The sequence below is a fragment of the Ambystoma mexicanum genome, chromosome 12 (genome assembly GCF_040938575.1).
Source record: "Ambystoma mexicanum isolate Mex_15411 chromosome 12, UKY_AmexF1_1, whole genome shotgun sequence".
NCBI lineage: Eukaryota > Metazoa > Chordata > Amphibia > Caudata > Ambystomatidae > Ambystoma > Ambystoma mexicanum.
In genome coordinates, this window is record NC_090936.1 from 92,580,839 (window position 1) to 92,599,416 (window position 18,578).

General features: G+C 48.0%; 1 protein-coding gene across 2 annotated transcripts in view; it reads right to left on the reverse strand.

Moving 5' to 3' along the window:
- RELN (reelin) overlaps positions 1–18,578 on the reverse strand; it is a 2,335,047-nt gene that overhangs the window by 789,154 nt on the left and 1,527,315 nt on the right. For both annotated transcript variants that reach the window (XM_069628072.1, XM_069628071.1), the window contains exon 20: positions 9,990–10,226. In XM_069628072.1, coding sequence (XP_069484173.1) covers positions 9,990–10,226 — 237 coding nt within the window. The remainder of the gene's footprint in view (positions 1–9,989; positions 10,227–18,578) is intronic.

Sequence of the window (18,578 nt, forward strand, 5' to 3'; positions counted from 1 at the left end):
CCTCCTGCTTACCAGGATGAGTTTTGTCCTTATGGGACACTCGATGTGACACCCATAAGTCTGCTGCAATGGCCAGCTTCTTAGGATATATCTCCTTCGAATCGGCCAAATGCTGCTTAAGCTCCGGGGAAGAAGATGCAAAAATGTGTTCCAGCATGACAAGATTTATCATGCCTTCAAAGGTAGAAACCTATAACCTTCGACCCAGCCAGTCAAGTTTTTTAAGGATTCGGTTACATAAGATACCCAAGTACCACCTTCTTTTTTCTTGTACTCTCGGAATCGTTTTAAATATTGGGCCGGAGTCTTTCCAAACTTTAAAATGAGAGTTTGCTTTAACATTGCGAAATCAGCTCACTCAGCCTTCGACATTTCCATAATGGCACTACAGCCAGAATGGGGCAGTCTGCTGAGTAACCAGGCAATCTTATCAGCATTGTCAACTTCTTGAACTTCACATGCATACTCAAACGTATTCAGCCAGTCCATAATGTCATTCCTTTCCTCATACACACTGAGCAGATCTTTCGGAAACCGTGGATGAGAGGAGGCCCCAGACCCATGTCCAGGACCATTGAACCCATTTGCAACCTGAAGCTTGGCCAGTTCCAACTGGTGATCCCTGTCTTTCTGTTTTTCTGCCTGTTCGATTTTTAGCTTGACCCTATTGAACTCAAGCTCTTCCTGTAGTTTGGCCATATTGAACTCAAGCTCCTTCTGCCTAAACAGCAGCTCTTGCTTCTTGAATTCAAGCATGGCCTCCCCATCGACACTGGCAGAGGAAACATTAGACATCACATCCTCCCTGTCCTCGTGGTCGCGGTGGATCAGTGCAGCGGCAGAACCGTCGGTTCTACCAGTGAGAGCAGCCCCACCTCCTTCCGCACTGTCCTCAGAAGTTATAGCGTCAAGCTGCGCTTCTTGCCACGCCACGATTCTTTGGATCATATCCAATTTCGTGCCTTGAGAGGAAACGCCTCTCTCCGCACACATCTTTTTCAATGTTTCTGATTTGGAAGCATTTAAAGTTAACAAGGTATTTGTTTCCATACTGTTAGATAGGACTATGGCCTTTTTAAAGTTAAACTATAACAATTCACTACGTGTCCTGGTAGGAATAACTTGAAATGCCTTAGTTCGTGCGCAACACTGGATACCGTCAGTCGTATCCCACCGCTGTACACCAATTTGTTACGACGGATTTCTGAACTCTGTCCTGGCGGCGCAGAAGTTCAGAAGGCCAACCTAATTACTTGGAACAGGGTAACCTCTGGACAAGCCAGACCAATCAGGGTAGCGATCGCGGCGGTCAAGACTAGGTCTCAAGAGGGGTGAGGGTGACTGAAAGCCCGCAATGAGCACACAAAGCAAGGACACTTACAAACTACTGCAAACAGGTGTTATATTAAAAATATATACACATTTATTCCAAGGCCTTTAAAACAATGACCGTAGCGAGAAATCACAATACAACTCTAGTAAACCAACACATACCAAACCAATACAATATATATACAAATACAAACGAGTCTAAAGCGTTAGATGCACGAAATGTGTAGTCCACTTAGAAGGGAAGGAAAACAGGCAGTGTGAAATAATGCTTAGACCCAGTCCGCCTTCAGAGGCACCTAACTAAAAGGAAGTCCGAGCCCTACGAAGAGTGGAGCCTTGTGCTCAAAAGTACCTGCACACGCTGGTGCCAACGGGCAAAAAGGGGAGTCTCTTCGAGGGAATCAGGCAGTTCAGTTTAGTGCACAAATGAAGAAGAACAGAGTTCCGCGACTCAAGCGCAGCCTCCACTGTGGGCAGAAGCAGAGCGCGAGTACGGAAAGGCGTGCTGTTTTGACACAGCGGGGAAAAGCTATGGTCTCCTGCAGGAGGGCGACCAGTTCCTAGCTATGCTACTCACCGGTCCCCGATGCAAGCAGACCCAGGCTTCTCCGTGTCAGTTTCAGTGCTGGCAGGTTCAGGAGAGCAGGGGACGTCTCGTCGTCGTGTAGATTCTGCAGCAGCAGAGTTGAGTTAAAGATGTCCCAAACAAAGTGAACCCGCACAGTTGGTTAGCACAGCAGGGCAACGGAGCGGCCGTGTGTATCTCAGCCAAATGTACACTACTCACTTCAGACCTGGGAACACCAAGTGTACGAATCGTGTGAGAGTGACAAGGACTCGAAATACTACACAACCTGGCGGCGGTTACAGAGCAAGACTCCTGGGTAGGCTGGTCAGTCTGCTGGATGGCCCAGAGACACTTCCGAAGGCTTACGTGCAGGAGATGGTGAAGATGCAGAGAATAGCTGTTCCCGCTATTCCAAGGGTCGAAGTACCAGTACAGGCCTTCTGGTTCGATCAGAGGTAAAAAGGGTTTCAAAAGGCGACAGCAGTGCAGAGGAGCAGTCCTTCAGCGGGTCACCAGCGATTCCTCGGTTCAGCCTCGTGGTTGCAGGATACTTGGCTCCTGTATTCCTTCGTTCGTGAGAACTCAGGAGATCGACATGGTAGTGGCGTTTCCAGCCCCCTCTTATCCATGGTTCCCTTCGCGCCAAAACGGAGGGGACCCAATGGGAGATCTGCTCATCAACACTCGCACCATACGTGGACCTATCACGGACCACGGTGGTCCCAGGCATTCACACCACCCTAGACTCTCTGGCACCCAGGATGTGTATTGGGACAGCCATCCCAGCTCACATCCTGGAGGCACACACAAGGCCTGTAGAAGCCTGCGAAAGCATCCGTGTTTCGCGGGAAAGTACATGCCCAAATAAGGAAGGCCCCGGGTCGGCTCGACCTGGGGAAGGTGAAGGGAGCAAGACGGTCAGCGGACAGGACAAAGAAGCCTCGTGGTCTGGCCATTTTGGGAGCCAGGCCACCATTTTGGGCTAAGCGCGAGAAACGCGCTTAAAACGCCAAAAGGAGCTCAAAACACAAGAAACGATCGCTGCCACCATTCCCGTCCGTGATTCACTTGCACCGATCAGTTACAATCCAAAAAGAGTATCTACGGCCTGTAGAAGACCTGAGACCCAAGAGAGCAGTAACTTAGCTTACAGTGTCCTCTTGTGTCATGTTGCACGAAAGCCGCAACATGATAAAGAAACTACGGAAAACAGCGTTTCCCGGTATTGACTGTCTTAAGGGCATGTCAGTTTCCCCGTAAGAATGGAGCGAAAGCCCAGAGGAGTGCGGCAGAAGGCTGCACTTCTCTGGCAAAGTCTAGATCATGGTGAAAAACAACAGCAAAAAGTTTAGGGGTTGCCACATGGAAGGAAAATTACCCACAATTACGAAATCTTTCCTAACAGTGACCCTACACCACCTCTCTTTTTGATGTAGTGCATGACCAGTGTATTGTCCATCATGATAAGGACAGTCTTCCCCTGTATGGAGGGCAAAAAGGCCATCAGTGCCAGTCTGATAGCCCTCAGATCCAACAGGCTGATGTGAGGTTTTGTCCAGGGACCACAACCCACTCACCATCAGCTTGTTTAGGTGAGTGCCCCAGCCTTTCAGAGATGCATCCACCACTCTGATCGTCTCAGGCCATGATTGCCAAAACAGCTCTCCTGTAATCACGGTCTCTGTGCGAATTCACCACAGTAGATAACTGAGTTACTCTGCTCAGGACTTGAATCAAGTTCGTCATACTGCCAGAGAAATGTGACCACTGAGATTTGAGGGCCCATTGGAGCAATCTCATTCTCAGTCGAGCCTCTGGCACCAGGAAAATGCAAGATGCCATGAGGCCGAGCAACTATACAAAGTTTATGGCTGGCAGATATTGGGCTTTCTGAAATGTGGTGACCATCTGCAGGATGTGTAGAGTCCTCTCCTCGGGCGGGAAAGCTTTACCAGATGAATTGGAGTTTAGGAGTCAGCTGAGACTTCTTTAAATTGAGGGAGAAGCCCAGCTTATGGAGGAGGTGGCAGGTGTGACTGGGATGATCCAATCGTCCAGATAGGGAAAGACGTGGATCCTCCCTTTCCTGAGACTAGCTGACACTACTGCCAACAGCTTGGTGAAGGCTCTGGGGGCAGAGGTAAGTCTGAAAGGCAGAACTTGAAACTGTTAGTGAGTGTTGACTATGACGTAACTCAGGTACTTCCTGTGCTTTTGATTGATCAGCACATGGAAGTAAGCATCCTGTAGGTCGAGTGACACCAGCCAATCCTAAATTTCTAGGGTCTGTATAGTATTACCATCTTGAATTTGTCTTTCCTGAGGAACTTGTTCAAGCGCCGGAGGTCCAAGATGGATAACAGACCACTAGTCTTTTTTGGGATCAAAACATAGTGGGAGTACCACCCCCTATTCATTTCCTGAATAGGAAGCAACTCTATGGCGCCCTTCTCCAGAAGAGAGGAGACCTTGTGCAGGAGCAGTGGGTCTGGAACAGGGGTGGGCTGGCCCGAGTGGTGCACTCCATTGGGTATTTTCAAAATCAGAGGCAGTACCCTTGGGCCTCACAGTTCTGTTGGTGCACACCTTAGCCTCGTTAAGAGGAACCTCGGAACAGAGTCTGGTCTTAATAGCGCCCCCCAAGAGAGGGCTCGAACCGTGGTTCGGTACAGAAAGCCTCAAGAGAAACCTCAGGGTGCACCCCAGTGTCTGTGTGGGAAGCTCCTGACAAGGAGACCTCGGAGCGAACTCCGGTACCCAATGCCTCAGCACGACTATGCTGGCTATTAGCACCTGATCAGTGAACCTCGGATCGTTATCCAGTATAGGCAGGCCCCTCGCGCAAACCCTCAGAGAAAACCCCCGTCCGCCTATTTGGCCTGCCAGGCACCTCAGGGAAAACCCTGCTAGCAGAGCTTTTGAAGCCCCTCCCGCACCTGGAGGACCCCGGGAAGGAGTCCTCCGGCCGAGTGCTCTGAAAAGTAAGGAACTTACTGGGCGTCTCTTCTTTCCGTAGATGAAGAGTTGAAAATGCGATGGAGGAACTTTCTGGAAAATCTCCTCCCACCGATGAAGATGACACTGAAGTGCCTGAACGAAAGGGAGTCGCAGAAGATACACGAGTCCCAACGGTGATCCGGTCCAAGACACTCTAAGCAGAGAGAATGGGGATCCGCCCTAGCGAAGCGACGTTTGCAAGAGGAACAAGTGGCAAATCCCAAACGATCCGGCATAGATGGAGGACTATCTGACTGCAGAACCAGAGCAGGAGAGAAGGACAACGGGAAGAAAAAGGTCTTCCCAGTGATGCTAGTGCGTCCAGCCCCGACCGTGCGGAGAAAAGGACTGAAGGGTGATGTGCGGGGCAGAGCCAAGGAGGACGGGGTGATGGCCGCTTGCGGTACCCCATGTAAAAAGAAAAGAAGGACACGTTTTCAATTTGATGCTTTTTTACAATAAGTGCTCCGGTCACGTCCCACAGGATGGAATGTCCCAAAAGTATGGAGGAAAGGGGACAGGACGTGGGAGTTGGGTGACTTTAGTGTTCCTGTCCCCCCATATTTCTCCAAGGAACAGGGATGTCCTTGTCACAAAAACGGAATCCCTAACTGATACCATTTCCTAGAACTCTTCCTTTCAACAAAAGGTGTTTTGTCACATAAACGAAATTCCCAACTGATACCATTCCCAAATCTTGCATTTAAAACAAAAAGGTGTTTGTACCCTTCCCCAAACCTTGCCTTTGCAACAGAAAGGCATTGGTTGCAAAACGAAATTGCCATACCCCGTCCCAAAACATGCTTTTAAACAACAGGTATAGTTCTCCGTAAACTAAATTCCCCATTGCCCCCACTCCTTAGACCTTGTATTTAAACAAATTGGTGCCCTTGGCCCAAAACGAAATTTTGAACAGTCCTCACTCCCTTTACCTGCCATTTAAACAGAGGGGTGCTGTATATCACTGATGCCTAGGTCTTTGGTGCTGGGGGGAAAGTGCTTTGCAAAGTGACACTAGAGTAATTTCCATTGAACAATATACACTCTCCTGAGAGTGAGGGAGTGACCCTGATAGTAGAACAATTTTACATTGTCTTGGGGTGAAAAGGAAACATGGTGCTATTTGCCACATGTATTCTTACAAATCGGTGTGATTCCAAAACTGCTAGCATTTTCAGGTGTGCAGGAAATTAAACAACGGACCGAATGTACAATGTGCAACTTGTTTTAAAATTAAAACTGTGCTTTGTTTTCACTCTAAAATGTATCAAATCATATTTGCCTGTTTGTCACGAAAAGGAAAGGCCATTGTGTGTTGAAGCTTTGTTTTGTGGCACAGATAAGGTGGCATTTGTAACCAGTAGAGGAAATTATGAATTGAACCTATTTTATAAATAAATATATATTCTTTTTATACCCTGGCCTGGGTCTTGGCTTATTGTTGGCACAGGGGGAGGGATCTTCGCGGAGCTATTTGAGTCATAGATAGGGCTATTGAATCCTAAATAAATGGTATAGTGTGGGCTTTCTTAATTGGGGCAGAGGAACTCCCTATGTTAAGCATGATCTCCCAATGTATTGTTACAGCATGCCTGGCGTGGATTCAGAAGTCAATAGGAAACACCCATTTATACATCCCAGCCAGATCTGATCATGGCTGCCCTGGAGTCTCAGGAACGCCATGCCCGCCCATGCACATATAAGCTTCCAAGCGTAACAGATAAACACAGACTTGTTGTGGAGTCTAAATGGACTTTTAAATCCAAGACAACATTTTAATGGAGACCAGCAGGGAGCATGTATTTCCCTGATAACAAAATGGCTGCAACAGTGTGCAGCATTCTTACACTTTATAAACCGTTGCCTCCAGCCAGAGAGCCCACACAAGAAGGCAAGCAGGGCGACCTGCTCGGGGAAGCAGACCACTGACCGGCAAGTCTTAAGGACTCAGAGGGACATATATAATGAGTTGTTACATTGTCAGTGAGGACCTGGATGAGGACTTGCTTGGAAATAGAGGTTGCTGAACAGTGTGGGGAAATCGCAGAAATGACAAGGAACCAACTCCCTGTGTGTCACAGTTTATGACCTTCATCCTCATGATGAGCACACACTCATCAATGCTTTGGGCTGTTCCCTCAAAGCTGCACCCTTTAGCGCATCAGTGACATTGTAATGGAAGAACATGAGTTATGTAAATCAGTTCGTAGGCAAACTCGGATATGCACAGGATCAAGAAGGGGATATGGAGGTTTAATCGCTGGAGAATTCGTCGAATTTGACTCATTTTTGTATCCGTATTTGGCCACAAATACATGTGTTGGGGTGGGGGGGTTAGGTAAAGGTAATAATTAAGGTGGGGAAAGGGAGGAGGGGCTGCTGTGGGATTGAGGGGGGTCTCCCCCTGCATATATTTGCAGCCAAATGGTATAAAGAAAAGGAAATTCGACGAATTATTTTCGACTATTTCACATAGAACCGACCGGAAGCGTGCCAGGTGTGTTTCTGCCCGATTGTGTATCACAGTGAGGTCTCCTGCGAGTCCCCAGGCACAGCAATCAATGTTTTACCAAATGAAGTGTAAAGAAGGAGACCGGATCTGCATTACAACTGAAGGAAGGTGTGAGGGGTGTTAACCAGCAAGTGCAAACAACTATGCAATGGTTGTCACAGTTCTAGCCAATTTGCCTCAAAGTTCATTTTGCAAATCAAATGTATCTGTAGTCATGATGTATGTGCTGGCAAACCCAGCCTGGCATCGGCCATGGACGCTTCCAAAGGTGCATCAGTGACTTGAGCCAAACAAGGAAGCCATTTCATGAACCAATGGTGGCTTCATACGTATCGACTGCTTGGCTGGACATTCAAAGCACATGTATGTTATAATGTTCAGACAGAAACACCCCTTTCGGACCATCAGGACGGGAATGTGAGCATAACAAGAACAGGTGCATTTCTAGCGTACCCGATCACCCCCAGAGAGGTGTGCCATGGCTCTGCTGACAGATAACTGATATGTATGGTTGCCGACTCAATAGTAAAGCATACATGTGCACTGACCCACATGCACGATGGTTCCTCTTCCGGTCAGTTTCCCGGCCTGCACTGCATGGACGCTATCTCTGCTCTGGCATGTATTCATTATTTCATTCAAGTGTGCCATCTCTTGCTTGTGCTCTGTTGGGTTCCTTGTCATGTAAGCATGCCAGGAAGAGCACATGCAAGGTGGAATTGCATACTTAGTGGGTAGTCCCATCATTATGACATTCTTTCCTTACTGCCATTCCTAATCCCTGTAGTGGATCGTCGTCGTCCCTCAGTGTGCCCACGTACCATTCTTGATGCGCCTGGTGGACAGATTCCGGGGAGGATCTAGTGTGGCAAAGAGGGGCGGGCACTATGTGTATGGGCGAATCAGGTTCGAAGAAGAGAGTGAGGCCTAATCAGCCATCTTCCGACAATGCCACAGCCTAGAGCAGATGCAGCTGGCGAATTTCTAACGTGGAAGGGTGTACAAGGTGTTCCCCCGAATTGCCCTGAGTGAGCGTGCCTGCACACTCCAGGAAGGTTGTGAGCAGCTCGTTCCCTTAGAAATGTTTTAAAACAATGGTATGCATTGTGCAGCACAGATTTCAGAAACAAATGGGTAACAATCTGTAGAATGTAAAGTTGGTGATATAGAATAACCACGAGGGCTGGCTCAACAATATATGCCAGCATTGCCTCCTTTCATGCAAGTCGTGAGGTCTGTTCCACGTTCATGCTGGTTGTGACCAGCCATGAAACACTTTCATTCTGCTAGTGCCCAAAGAAAACATAAGGCCTACCTTAACAATATATGCCCATGTTGCCCCCCTTTCATTCTGCTAGTGCCAAAATCCTATCGTGCAGGGTGGCTTAATACATGCATGCATTGCCTCCCAGTTCTATACACACACACACACACACACACCCCCCAAACACAATGGAAAACTTGATGTCTCCTGTGGAGCTTGTGCAGCCGAAAGCTGCCCCACTCCATCCCTTGCCAGTATGCCACTGGACACCTCAGATGCTTTCCCAGACATATACAATGTACTTTTGAAGATCTTTGTGCCCACTTGTGCCCCAGATATTCTGTCATTGGCCTATGTTGTACTCCAGCAATGCTTACCAACACGCCTGCCTCTCTTTGGTTCCTATAATGAGCAAATAATAGCACCAAACGAGCATGTTTAAAGCCATATTTGCTCAAATCCCCCTGCATGCAATAGAGCTATATCTGGAAAGCATGGGAGGACACTCCCTGCCCCTAGGAAGCTCTCCTGGGATCCATGGTGTAGCCCTAAAAGTGGGTCCTGGGCCATGTAAACCCCTTTGCACCTCCTGCCTATGGATGCCACTGTGTTTGCCAAACTGAACTCACACTGATGTATTCACAGTTACCTTTTCTCAAGACCGTCCTCTTCAAGGAATGGCTTCTCCTTAACACCTAGGTCCCGCCCCACCCTCACTACACACCTAACCGCAGATCGGGCTAGCTGCACTCCTGTTTCCTCCCCTGGTGGCTTGTAGATCCCTTATTGCCTTCCCCTCGCATTGCTAGCACCTAACCGCAGATCGGGCTAGCTGCACTCCTGTTTCCTCCCCTGCTGGCTTGTAGATCCCTTATTGCCCCTCGCATTGCTAGCTCCCCTCTCTCAGGGTCGGGCTTAGCTGCGGCAACGCCCCGGGCTGAAAAACAAAAATGTGCCCACCCCGTGCGCGCCTGGTCAAGCGAAGATGGGGCCGCCACATTTTTCCATAGGCGCTGATGCAAAAGCATCAGCACCCTTTTGTTCATAAATGTACCCCTGCTCCCGAGAGAGGGCGCATTTCATTTCAATAGGGTGCCTGCGGCGCATTCTCCCACCACGCCAGCTCGGGGGAGACCTTGAAAGACTGGCCCGAGCTGGCATGGCAGGGTTCTAATGGCGCCCCCGCCGGCCCTTGTATTGATCCCTGCCATCTGCTTCCCAATCTGTGTACTTCTGCCTATGTGTTTAGAGTCTGGCGCTTCCCAATGTAGGCCCACGCTGAATAAATACCCGAGCAATACTAATGACGGTCTTACCAGAGAGTCCAGCCATGGCCGCAGTAGGGCTGGACGTTGCCCAGATAAAAGCCCAAGGACTGCGTGACCTCCACAAGGTTGGTGAAGTCAAGGCTGATGCTGTTGAAAAGCACCGACGTCATGATGATCTCATCCACCGCCCATACGTCCTGGCCTGGGCCGGAGTGGTATGGCTGCCACCATCGGAACTGAATCCCAAATTGCTTCGCCTCCTCGGGCAGTTTGACCGATATGATCCTGAAATGCAAAGGCGGGCACGTTAGGGACAGTGATTAGGCAGAATCGTTTCATTAGGCATGAGAAATCACAAGCAGATGGCATGAGAATGGACCCAGAAGGTTAAGTGTCCTGCTGAGCATTTTGATCGGATAAAACATACCGAGTGGTACCAAAGTACTGCTCGAGTTGGCAGAACACATCTTCGCTCGGGTGCACACATGCGGCCTCTTCTAAGTATTCAGTGTAATGTGCTTTCATACCCCCCCCCCACCCGCCCATTCTTTCTAGCTTTCAAATAGAAAGGGACACCAGGATTACTTTATCTAAGGAGGAGGAAGAACCCTGCTTCACAATAGAAAACACACTTGAGGGGCCCGACCCTCTAACTCTATGGTAATCATCGGGTAGATACTAATGACAAAGGATGGTGTCATTCGTACATAAGCAGAAAAGCTGCGGTGGAGCACCTATAAGTAAAGGAACATGTCCCCTTCAGATTAGGACGCAATACACATTATTCAACGGGTCTCGGGGGGATAGCTCAGGGGCACTGTGCTCGCCGCAGAAGCAGGTCCGCACTCAGAAACCTCTGGGTATTAAGCGCGTTATAAATAACCCGTTACAATTACAATGTTTTCAAATGAACATCACGCACATGGTTAAAAACATCAAAAAGTGTTCTGTGCTTCATAAAGTGACCAGTGCGTCCCAGAAAAGGGACTTGTGTTCGTGCAAATGTGGCAAGGAACAATTAACATCCTACACAAACAAGCAACAATGAAATCTCTTGATGAAAAGATTACACTGCTATTGCACTATTGCTATTAGAAGTACACATCTTAATAGTCTGTAGAAGCAGGGTTCTTTCTACTCTGCCTCGTTCCTTGTCAAGGATTTATGCTGGAGCCATCACATGCATGCGGGCCTCCTAATTCTACCCAGCCCACAATTCATACACGTGTGTCCATTGAACCTTTCCAACAATGCCAAGCAATTGCATCGCAGACCATCTTTTAGAACACTCTAAATACCGGAGAGCAGTCGCTAAGCACACGATCGTGAATCGAACCTGCGTTGCTCTGCGTGCGTGGCCTTGTTTCCTGGACAAACGTGTTGCCCCTGAGCTATCCTCCCCGAGCAGATAGGAAAACAGAAACTGCTGCATTTGCAGCGCTCCATCTCTTTGTTGCCACTGATTTCAAAACGATGCACCTGAACTCTCGGAATCACCATTCCTCTGTCAAGGTGATACTGCGGCGTGCAGTACACGCGCACCCTCGCCTCTTAGCGGCAGGCCTGCCCAGGGGTGTTGCTGGGACTGCAAAAGATCCGGGGCTACACTAATGTCGGGTCTCGGGGCTAGCTAGCCTTTTGGTTCCATACGGGGCGATCGATAGCCAAAAGCCCCAGGGCTATAGCCCCCATCCACCCCCCTCCCCCCCAGCACCCCTCTGGCCCTGCCGCAGGAGCACAGATCCACGCGCAAGGTCATGGGCTTTGCCTGGAGCCTGCTTGACAAGCCGGGAATAAACGACTCCTCTCTAATTTCATGGGGACATGATTGGAAGGAGCTAACCGCAGGAGCTCCATAAATCGACAACCCATCGAGCACCAATTCAACACTAAGATGTGCACCTCGGAGACAGGGGGCACATCTGTCACTGCCAGTGCACCCTCCGCATGCTAAAAGGCAAACAGACCTCTCACACACGTCCAGACGGAAAGCACGAAAACAACACGTTTCATGACCAGCAAAAAAACGGGCTTTGTATATTCAATTAATGGCCTAAGACAATTTTCTAGTTTTCCTTGTGAGACTATAATAGACGTATTGCCGAGAAAAGCAGAAAGTGACTGATGCAATGTTTCTCTAGCCACAGATAATTCCTGTCTGTTGAATTCGGCTGCATCATTGGTTTGGGCCGTTAGGTGGTGCTGTAGCATCCCCTATAAGCTGAAACTATTGCACTAGAGCGCAGATACGGCTAAATGGCATATGAGGAGAGAGAGAACGCTTGTAGGTGTTTAGCTATTAGCCCACGCATTGAATAGCCACGGTCATGCTAATCCCTATGGCCATTCCCACCCAGTTCCTGCCCCTCCTGGGAACTCTGAGACCGTTTTATTCAAGCCTTACCATCAAACGTTGCACTTGGAAGTGCCTGCCAGTGTTTTTTCAAAGCAGTCTTCTGAGAGTAAGTGACTTAATTGGAGTTGTAAACACGTTACTGGTGTAATGAAAATCTTCTGACCTGGTCAGCCTGCAGCCACTCGCTTTATAAGCACTACGGGTGTCCTTCACTGAAGTCCTGTTAAGAGCAAGCATTGGCAAAACCGGCAGTTTTGGCTTGTATATAACTATTAGGCATTTTCCAGGCACCGCCATTAGATGCCCAGGTACTCCCACCATTTTGCACCTGCTGCCATCATTAGCCAGTTAATACCACTATGGCAGTGCCTGCTAGGTGCCGTTATCATCCTTACACAAAAGCCCAAACTGTTGGAATTGCCTGTGCTTGTTTTTAGCCTGCCTGTCCCTTTGAAGATGGCAGCTGACAATGTTCACATTAGTCTTAATGCCACACCAGTGTAGACCATCCCAGCATACAAAGGTAGACCACATGTCAGCATTATTGGGCCATGTCCAGCCCGATTCCATAAGCACAGATCAGCTACAATCAAGCATTGGCAAAGCCAACAGTTTGGGATTTTGTGTAGGCATGGGATAGGCATTTTCCAGGCACTGCCATAATGGCGCTATCTGGCCATAAGATGGCAACAGCTAGAAAGCGGTACAACTAGCTGGACATAAGATAGCCGTGCCTGGAAAATGCCTAGCTAACACCGAAACACAAGCAGAAACATTTGTCTTTGCCAATGCTTGTTTTGAACAGACGTCAGTGAGAGAGAATGCAAGGACACACATACTGCTTATATATCAAGCAGCTGAGGGAATTGCATTCGATCAGTAGCACAGTTACAGCTGCAATTAAGCCGTTACCCCTCAGAGGTGTCCAGACAAAGGATCGAAAAAAAGGATCGAATGCCCTTTTTTCGAATCGAAAAGGACCGAAAAAAAAGGGTTGAATGCTTTTTTATTTATTTATTTATATATATTTTAGTTTGGTATGCAAAAAAGGAAAACAGGGGTTGGAGGGGAACCCCCCCATAAAAATAAATCTAAATAAATCTACCCTTTTTTTCTCTCCTTTTGGTGTAGAAAAAAAGGCATTCGATCCTTTTGTTTTAGATCCTATCACCTATAACCCCTCTCAGAAGACTGCTTAGAAATAACACCAAAAACCCCAAAACAGAACAAAGTTTGGCATTACTGCTTGATAGAGCTAACTCAGTGGGATTCCAGGTGGATGTGTTCTGGAGGTGGAGGTGCGGGTACTGGATTGGACACAGGGTTTAGCATGGCTGAGAAGTCAATGGGTGGGTAAATGACCAAACGACACACAAGCTGCATGACCCTCCTCATATCCCACCCATTTGCGAGTTGTTCGCCAAAGCACTCCCAAGCTTAAGCACTCCCCAATATCCGAAACTGAGGATGGGATACATGGTACCGAAGGGAATTGTATTCTTGTTATATGCATCACATCAGAACATGCAAAATGCTCATCAATTCCTCAGCTCTATGTGTTTTTAAATATATTATGCATTTTGGCAGCAAACATGCAAACACAGGTCTTCTGCTGGCCGGACCACATGATGATCAGTCCTCCAATTTAACCACAGTAGAACGCCATCTGCAGTGGCGGATCCAAGGAAGGGGTGGGGGGATGGCTGCCCCCCAGCCTCGCGCTGGTGCCCTATTATCCGCCCCTGGCACCAAACGTTGCCTCCGCTACTGGTCATCTGCATCAGTGTCATGTTGCTTCTATTCTACAACACAAAGGAGAATCCCACAGCCCCAGCGCAGCCTTAAAAAGATAAAAGAACCACTGAAAAGGTCAACAAAAAAATATGCATTAGAAACAGTTAATGAGAGGACAGAAAGTTGTCTCAGGACGATAGCTCAGGGGCAACGTGCTGGCTGTCAGGAAGGTCTGTAATCTCCTCTTCCTCCTGAGATGCTCCAGACTCCCTTTCCTCCCCTTCCTCCTCACCTTGAAGTCTCCGGCGTTGAGTCAGCTTTGGATTGTCCTTTGTTCGAGTCTTCACCCTTTTTTTTTGAAGATAGGGACGACCAAGGTAGGACGCCACAGTGACACCCTTTGGGTGATCTGTGGCTACCCTCCTCGGTCGCTGATCAAGGGGGAAAAAGCCAGTGGCACAAAAAGCCCCGGAAGATTTGGATCTTCAAGTGCAGAGAGGTAGTGGTATACACACTCCGGAGACAGCAGCAGAGGGAGAGGAATCCGTTGAACACGGTCCAGAAATAGAAGAAGTTCCAACGAGAATCAGATGTGAGACCAGATAATGGGAAAAGTTCCAGGACAGATAGACAGTAGAGGACTTGGTGAGGCAATCCACAAGACAGGCTATGGTCAGTACACCGGGATATCAACAGGAAGTAGTTCCGATTCAGAATAAACAGATGAGGGCTGGGCGAGGCAATCCACAAGACAGGCAATGGTCGGTACACAGAGAGGTAAGCAGAAAAGGAACAGAGGAGGCCAAAAAGAAGAGGACCAAAAAAGGTAAGCCCAATACAGGAAGGAAGTAAGAATCAACAGAATAAGTACAGAGAGAAAAGCACGAGACGGGAGGGAGGAAGGAAGGATAAGAGACGGGAACGGAACAGACAAGGGAGGAGGAGTCAAGAAGGCGAGGAGAATACTGGAAAAAACAGGGCGAAAAAGGAAAAGAAGGACTAGGAGAAAAAAGGAAACTCCACGAAAAGCAGCGCTGGAACTGGACGAAAAACACTGTACGTTGCAACGCACCAGACCCCGGAAGTGAAAGGATTAAATACCGGTGTCAGCAACGTCGCAAGGACAGCTAGACCTGCACCGCGCGCTTCCTAAAAAACGTGATGGAACCCGCTATGGCGGGCGCAGCTTCCACCTCTTCCAAAGCCGCCAGGTTCCCTGAGGTGTGACAGTATGCCCCCTCCTAAGGTCCACCCCACCAGGTTTGTTGGGGTGTCTGAAATGAAACCTTCGCAACAGGAGGGGAGTATTTAAATGTGATCTGGGTTCCCACGTGTCTTCAGACCTCGGGTATCCTTTCCAGTGGACTAAGTACTCTAAACGTCCCTTATGATATCGAGAGTCACATATTTGGGATACCTCATAGATGTCTTCAGCGGGATCTGGTGGGACCGGAGTGTTATTCCTTCTTCGGGGCCACTTATCTTCCATGAAGGCCTTCAATTGAGAGAAGTGAAACACCTGGTGTACACGATGTAATCGTGTAGGCAGCTGTAAGCGAAAGGCTACTGGGTTGACTACTTGTGTTATCCTGTATGGTCCAATAAATCTAGGGGACAGCTTCGATGGGCGTACCCAACGTGGTAAGAATTTAGTGGACAGAAGTACTTTGCAAGCGACTCCCCAATCGGGCACCGGTCTCCTGTGTTTATTAGCTTGGGATCTATTTCTCTCTTGAGCCTCTATGAGTCCCAGCCTAGCCTTGTTATGAGCCTCTCGGATAGTCGCTAATGAAGCTTCCACAGAGGGCACAGAGGACTCAATGTTGGTCAAGGGAAGAAAGGTACGGGGATGATAACCGTACGTACAAAAAAAAGGGCTATTTCCGAGGGCAGAGTGGCAAGTGTTGTTATAGTAGAATTCGGCCGTCGGGAGTAACTGGACCCAATCATCCTGTTGTTGGTTGACAAAACACCGGAGATACTGCTCTAAGGTTCCATTTAGACGTTCAGTTTGTCCATTTGATTGTGGATGGAACCCAGAGGTCAAGGCCCTTTCAATGCCTAATCTTTTGCATAAGGCAGACCAGAAATGAGAGGTGTACTGGTTACCACGGTCTGAGATGATCTTAGTAGGCATACCATGTAGCTTAAATATGTCTCTCAGGAAAACCTCAGCCATGCGAGATGCAGAAGGTACACCAGGTAGAGGTGAAAAATGCGCCATCTTTGTGAATGAATCGATGACCACCATTATACAGGTACAACCCTGAGACTCTGGCAACTCTACGATGAAGTCGGTCGATACAGTGGTCTATGGGCCTGTGGGAATGGCACAGGATTCCAACAATCCTAGAGGTTTTTGTGTGGAATACTTGTTACGAAGACAGGTAACACAAGACTGAACGTATTGTCTGGTCTCTTCCTTCATCTTTGGCCAAAACAAATATCTTGATGAGAGTTCTTGAGTATTACGAATACCACGATGACCCGCAATCTTGGTATCATGGCACCAGGATAATGCTGTCTTCCTTAACGACGAGTTGGCAGATACAACTTGTCGTTGACCATATATAACCCATCCTTGATTACATAATCGGTCTTGTCGCCATGTTTTTCTGCTTCAAATCTCCCTCCAGAATCGTCCTTGACCTGTTGCAGGAACGTGGACACCACTTCTATTCTCTGAGATCTTGCAAACATCAATTCTGTAGTAGCTTCTTGTTCAGACAGGTAGTCACTGCATCGGGACAGGGCATCAGCCACTAAGTTTTGGTCACCCGGGATGTAAGTGATATTGAAATCAAATTGGGCGAAAAAATGAGCCCACCTTGCCTGCCTTGTGTTATAACATTCAAATTGACGCAATACCTGCAAGTTCTTATGATCCGTTCAGAGGGTAAAAGGGTGTTCTCCGCCTTGGAGGAGGTGTCGCCACTCTGTGCAAGCTAATTTCATAGCCAGCAATTCCCTCTCAATCACAGAGTAGTTACGTTGGCTGGGGTTCAGTGTTTTGGAATAACAGGATACCGGATGTTCCTTACCCTCATACTCTTGCAGTAATACTGCACCGATAGCGGCAGAAGAAGCGTCAGCTTCCACTATAAAGGGACGGAGCTGGTCAGGTTGCCTTAATATGGGAGCTGAACAGAAGGCTTGTTTGAGTTGTTGGAAACTCTCCTCGGCTTGAGGAGACCATTAGAAAGGGGAGGAAGATTTCTTAAGAAGCGAGGTCATCGGGAGTACCCGTTGTGAGAAGTTTGGTATAAATTTCTGGTAGAAATTTGATAACCCAAGGAATCTCTGGATGTCTTTAACAGATTTAGGAGACGGCCAATCTAGAATAGAATTGACCTTCTGAGGGTCTATAGCAATTCCCTCTGAGGAAAGAATGTATCCTAAATATGATATGGACGTTGCCGAAAACACACACTTTTCCAATTTGACTGAGAGGTGGTTGTCTTTGAGTCTGTGAAAAACCTCCTTGACATGAGTGTTATGCTCAACTTGAGTGTGGGAAAAGACCAATATGTCATCAAGATAAATGATGACAGAGTGTCCCAGGAGATCTGAAAAAAGTCTGTCCATAAAACGTTGGAATATCGATGGAGTATTTACAAGGCCGAAGGGCATCACTTGATACTCATACAAACCAAAGAGGGTCCTAAAGGCAGTCTTCCACTCATCTCCGGTTTGTATACGAAGCAGATGGTACGCGTTGCATAAGTCTAGTTTAGTAAACATAGTGGCCGACTGCACGGCATGGATGATTTCAGAGATGAGGGGCATAGGATATCTGTCCTTAATGGTTACTTTGTTTAATCCTCTGTAATCTATACAGGGGCGTAGCTCTTGAGTGTCTTTCTTGGGAATGAAGAATAAAGAGGCACCAGCAGGAGATTTGGATGGTCTGATCAACTCATTGGCTAGATTCTTGTCTAAGTAGTCTCTCAGATACTGCCTTTCTTGCATAGTCAAGGGATACATACGACAAAATGGGACCAAGGCATCTGGGTGCAAATCAATACAGCAATCTTCGGGTCTGTGAGGAGGGAGCTCCAAAGGGATTTTCTCTGTCACCACTTCAGTGTATCCTCTCAAATAGGATGGTAAACAATGTATGGTCTTAGATTCCACCCCACAGGAAGTTTGAATCGTAGAAAAGGTTGGTTTTGGCAAACAGCTTGCCTTGCAGAAGGTTGAATGAAAACTTAACAGGTTTCTGGACCAGTCAATGGTGGGATTATGCCGGCGTAACCAACCAATGCCTAGAATCAAAGGGAAGTGAGCAGCTCTGATGATATCAAAGGAAAGGCGTTCTGTATGCTGCATGATACGCATGGTGAGAACTTCAGTAGAATGGGTAATAAGGCCAGAGCTCAAAGGCTCGCCATCTACTCCCTCCACCTTCTGGTCCTCGGTCTTGGCTACCCGAGTCAATCCTTGGCTCTCTGCCCAATGGGTATCAATGAAATTTACTGCGGCTCCACAATCCAGAAGGGCCTGAGTCTGTATTGAGGTCTGGCCGCTCAAAAGGGTGACTGTCATCA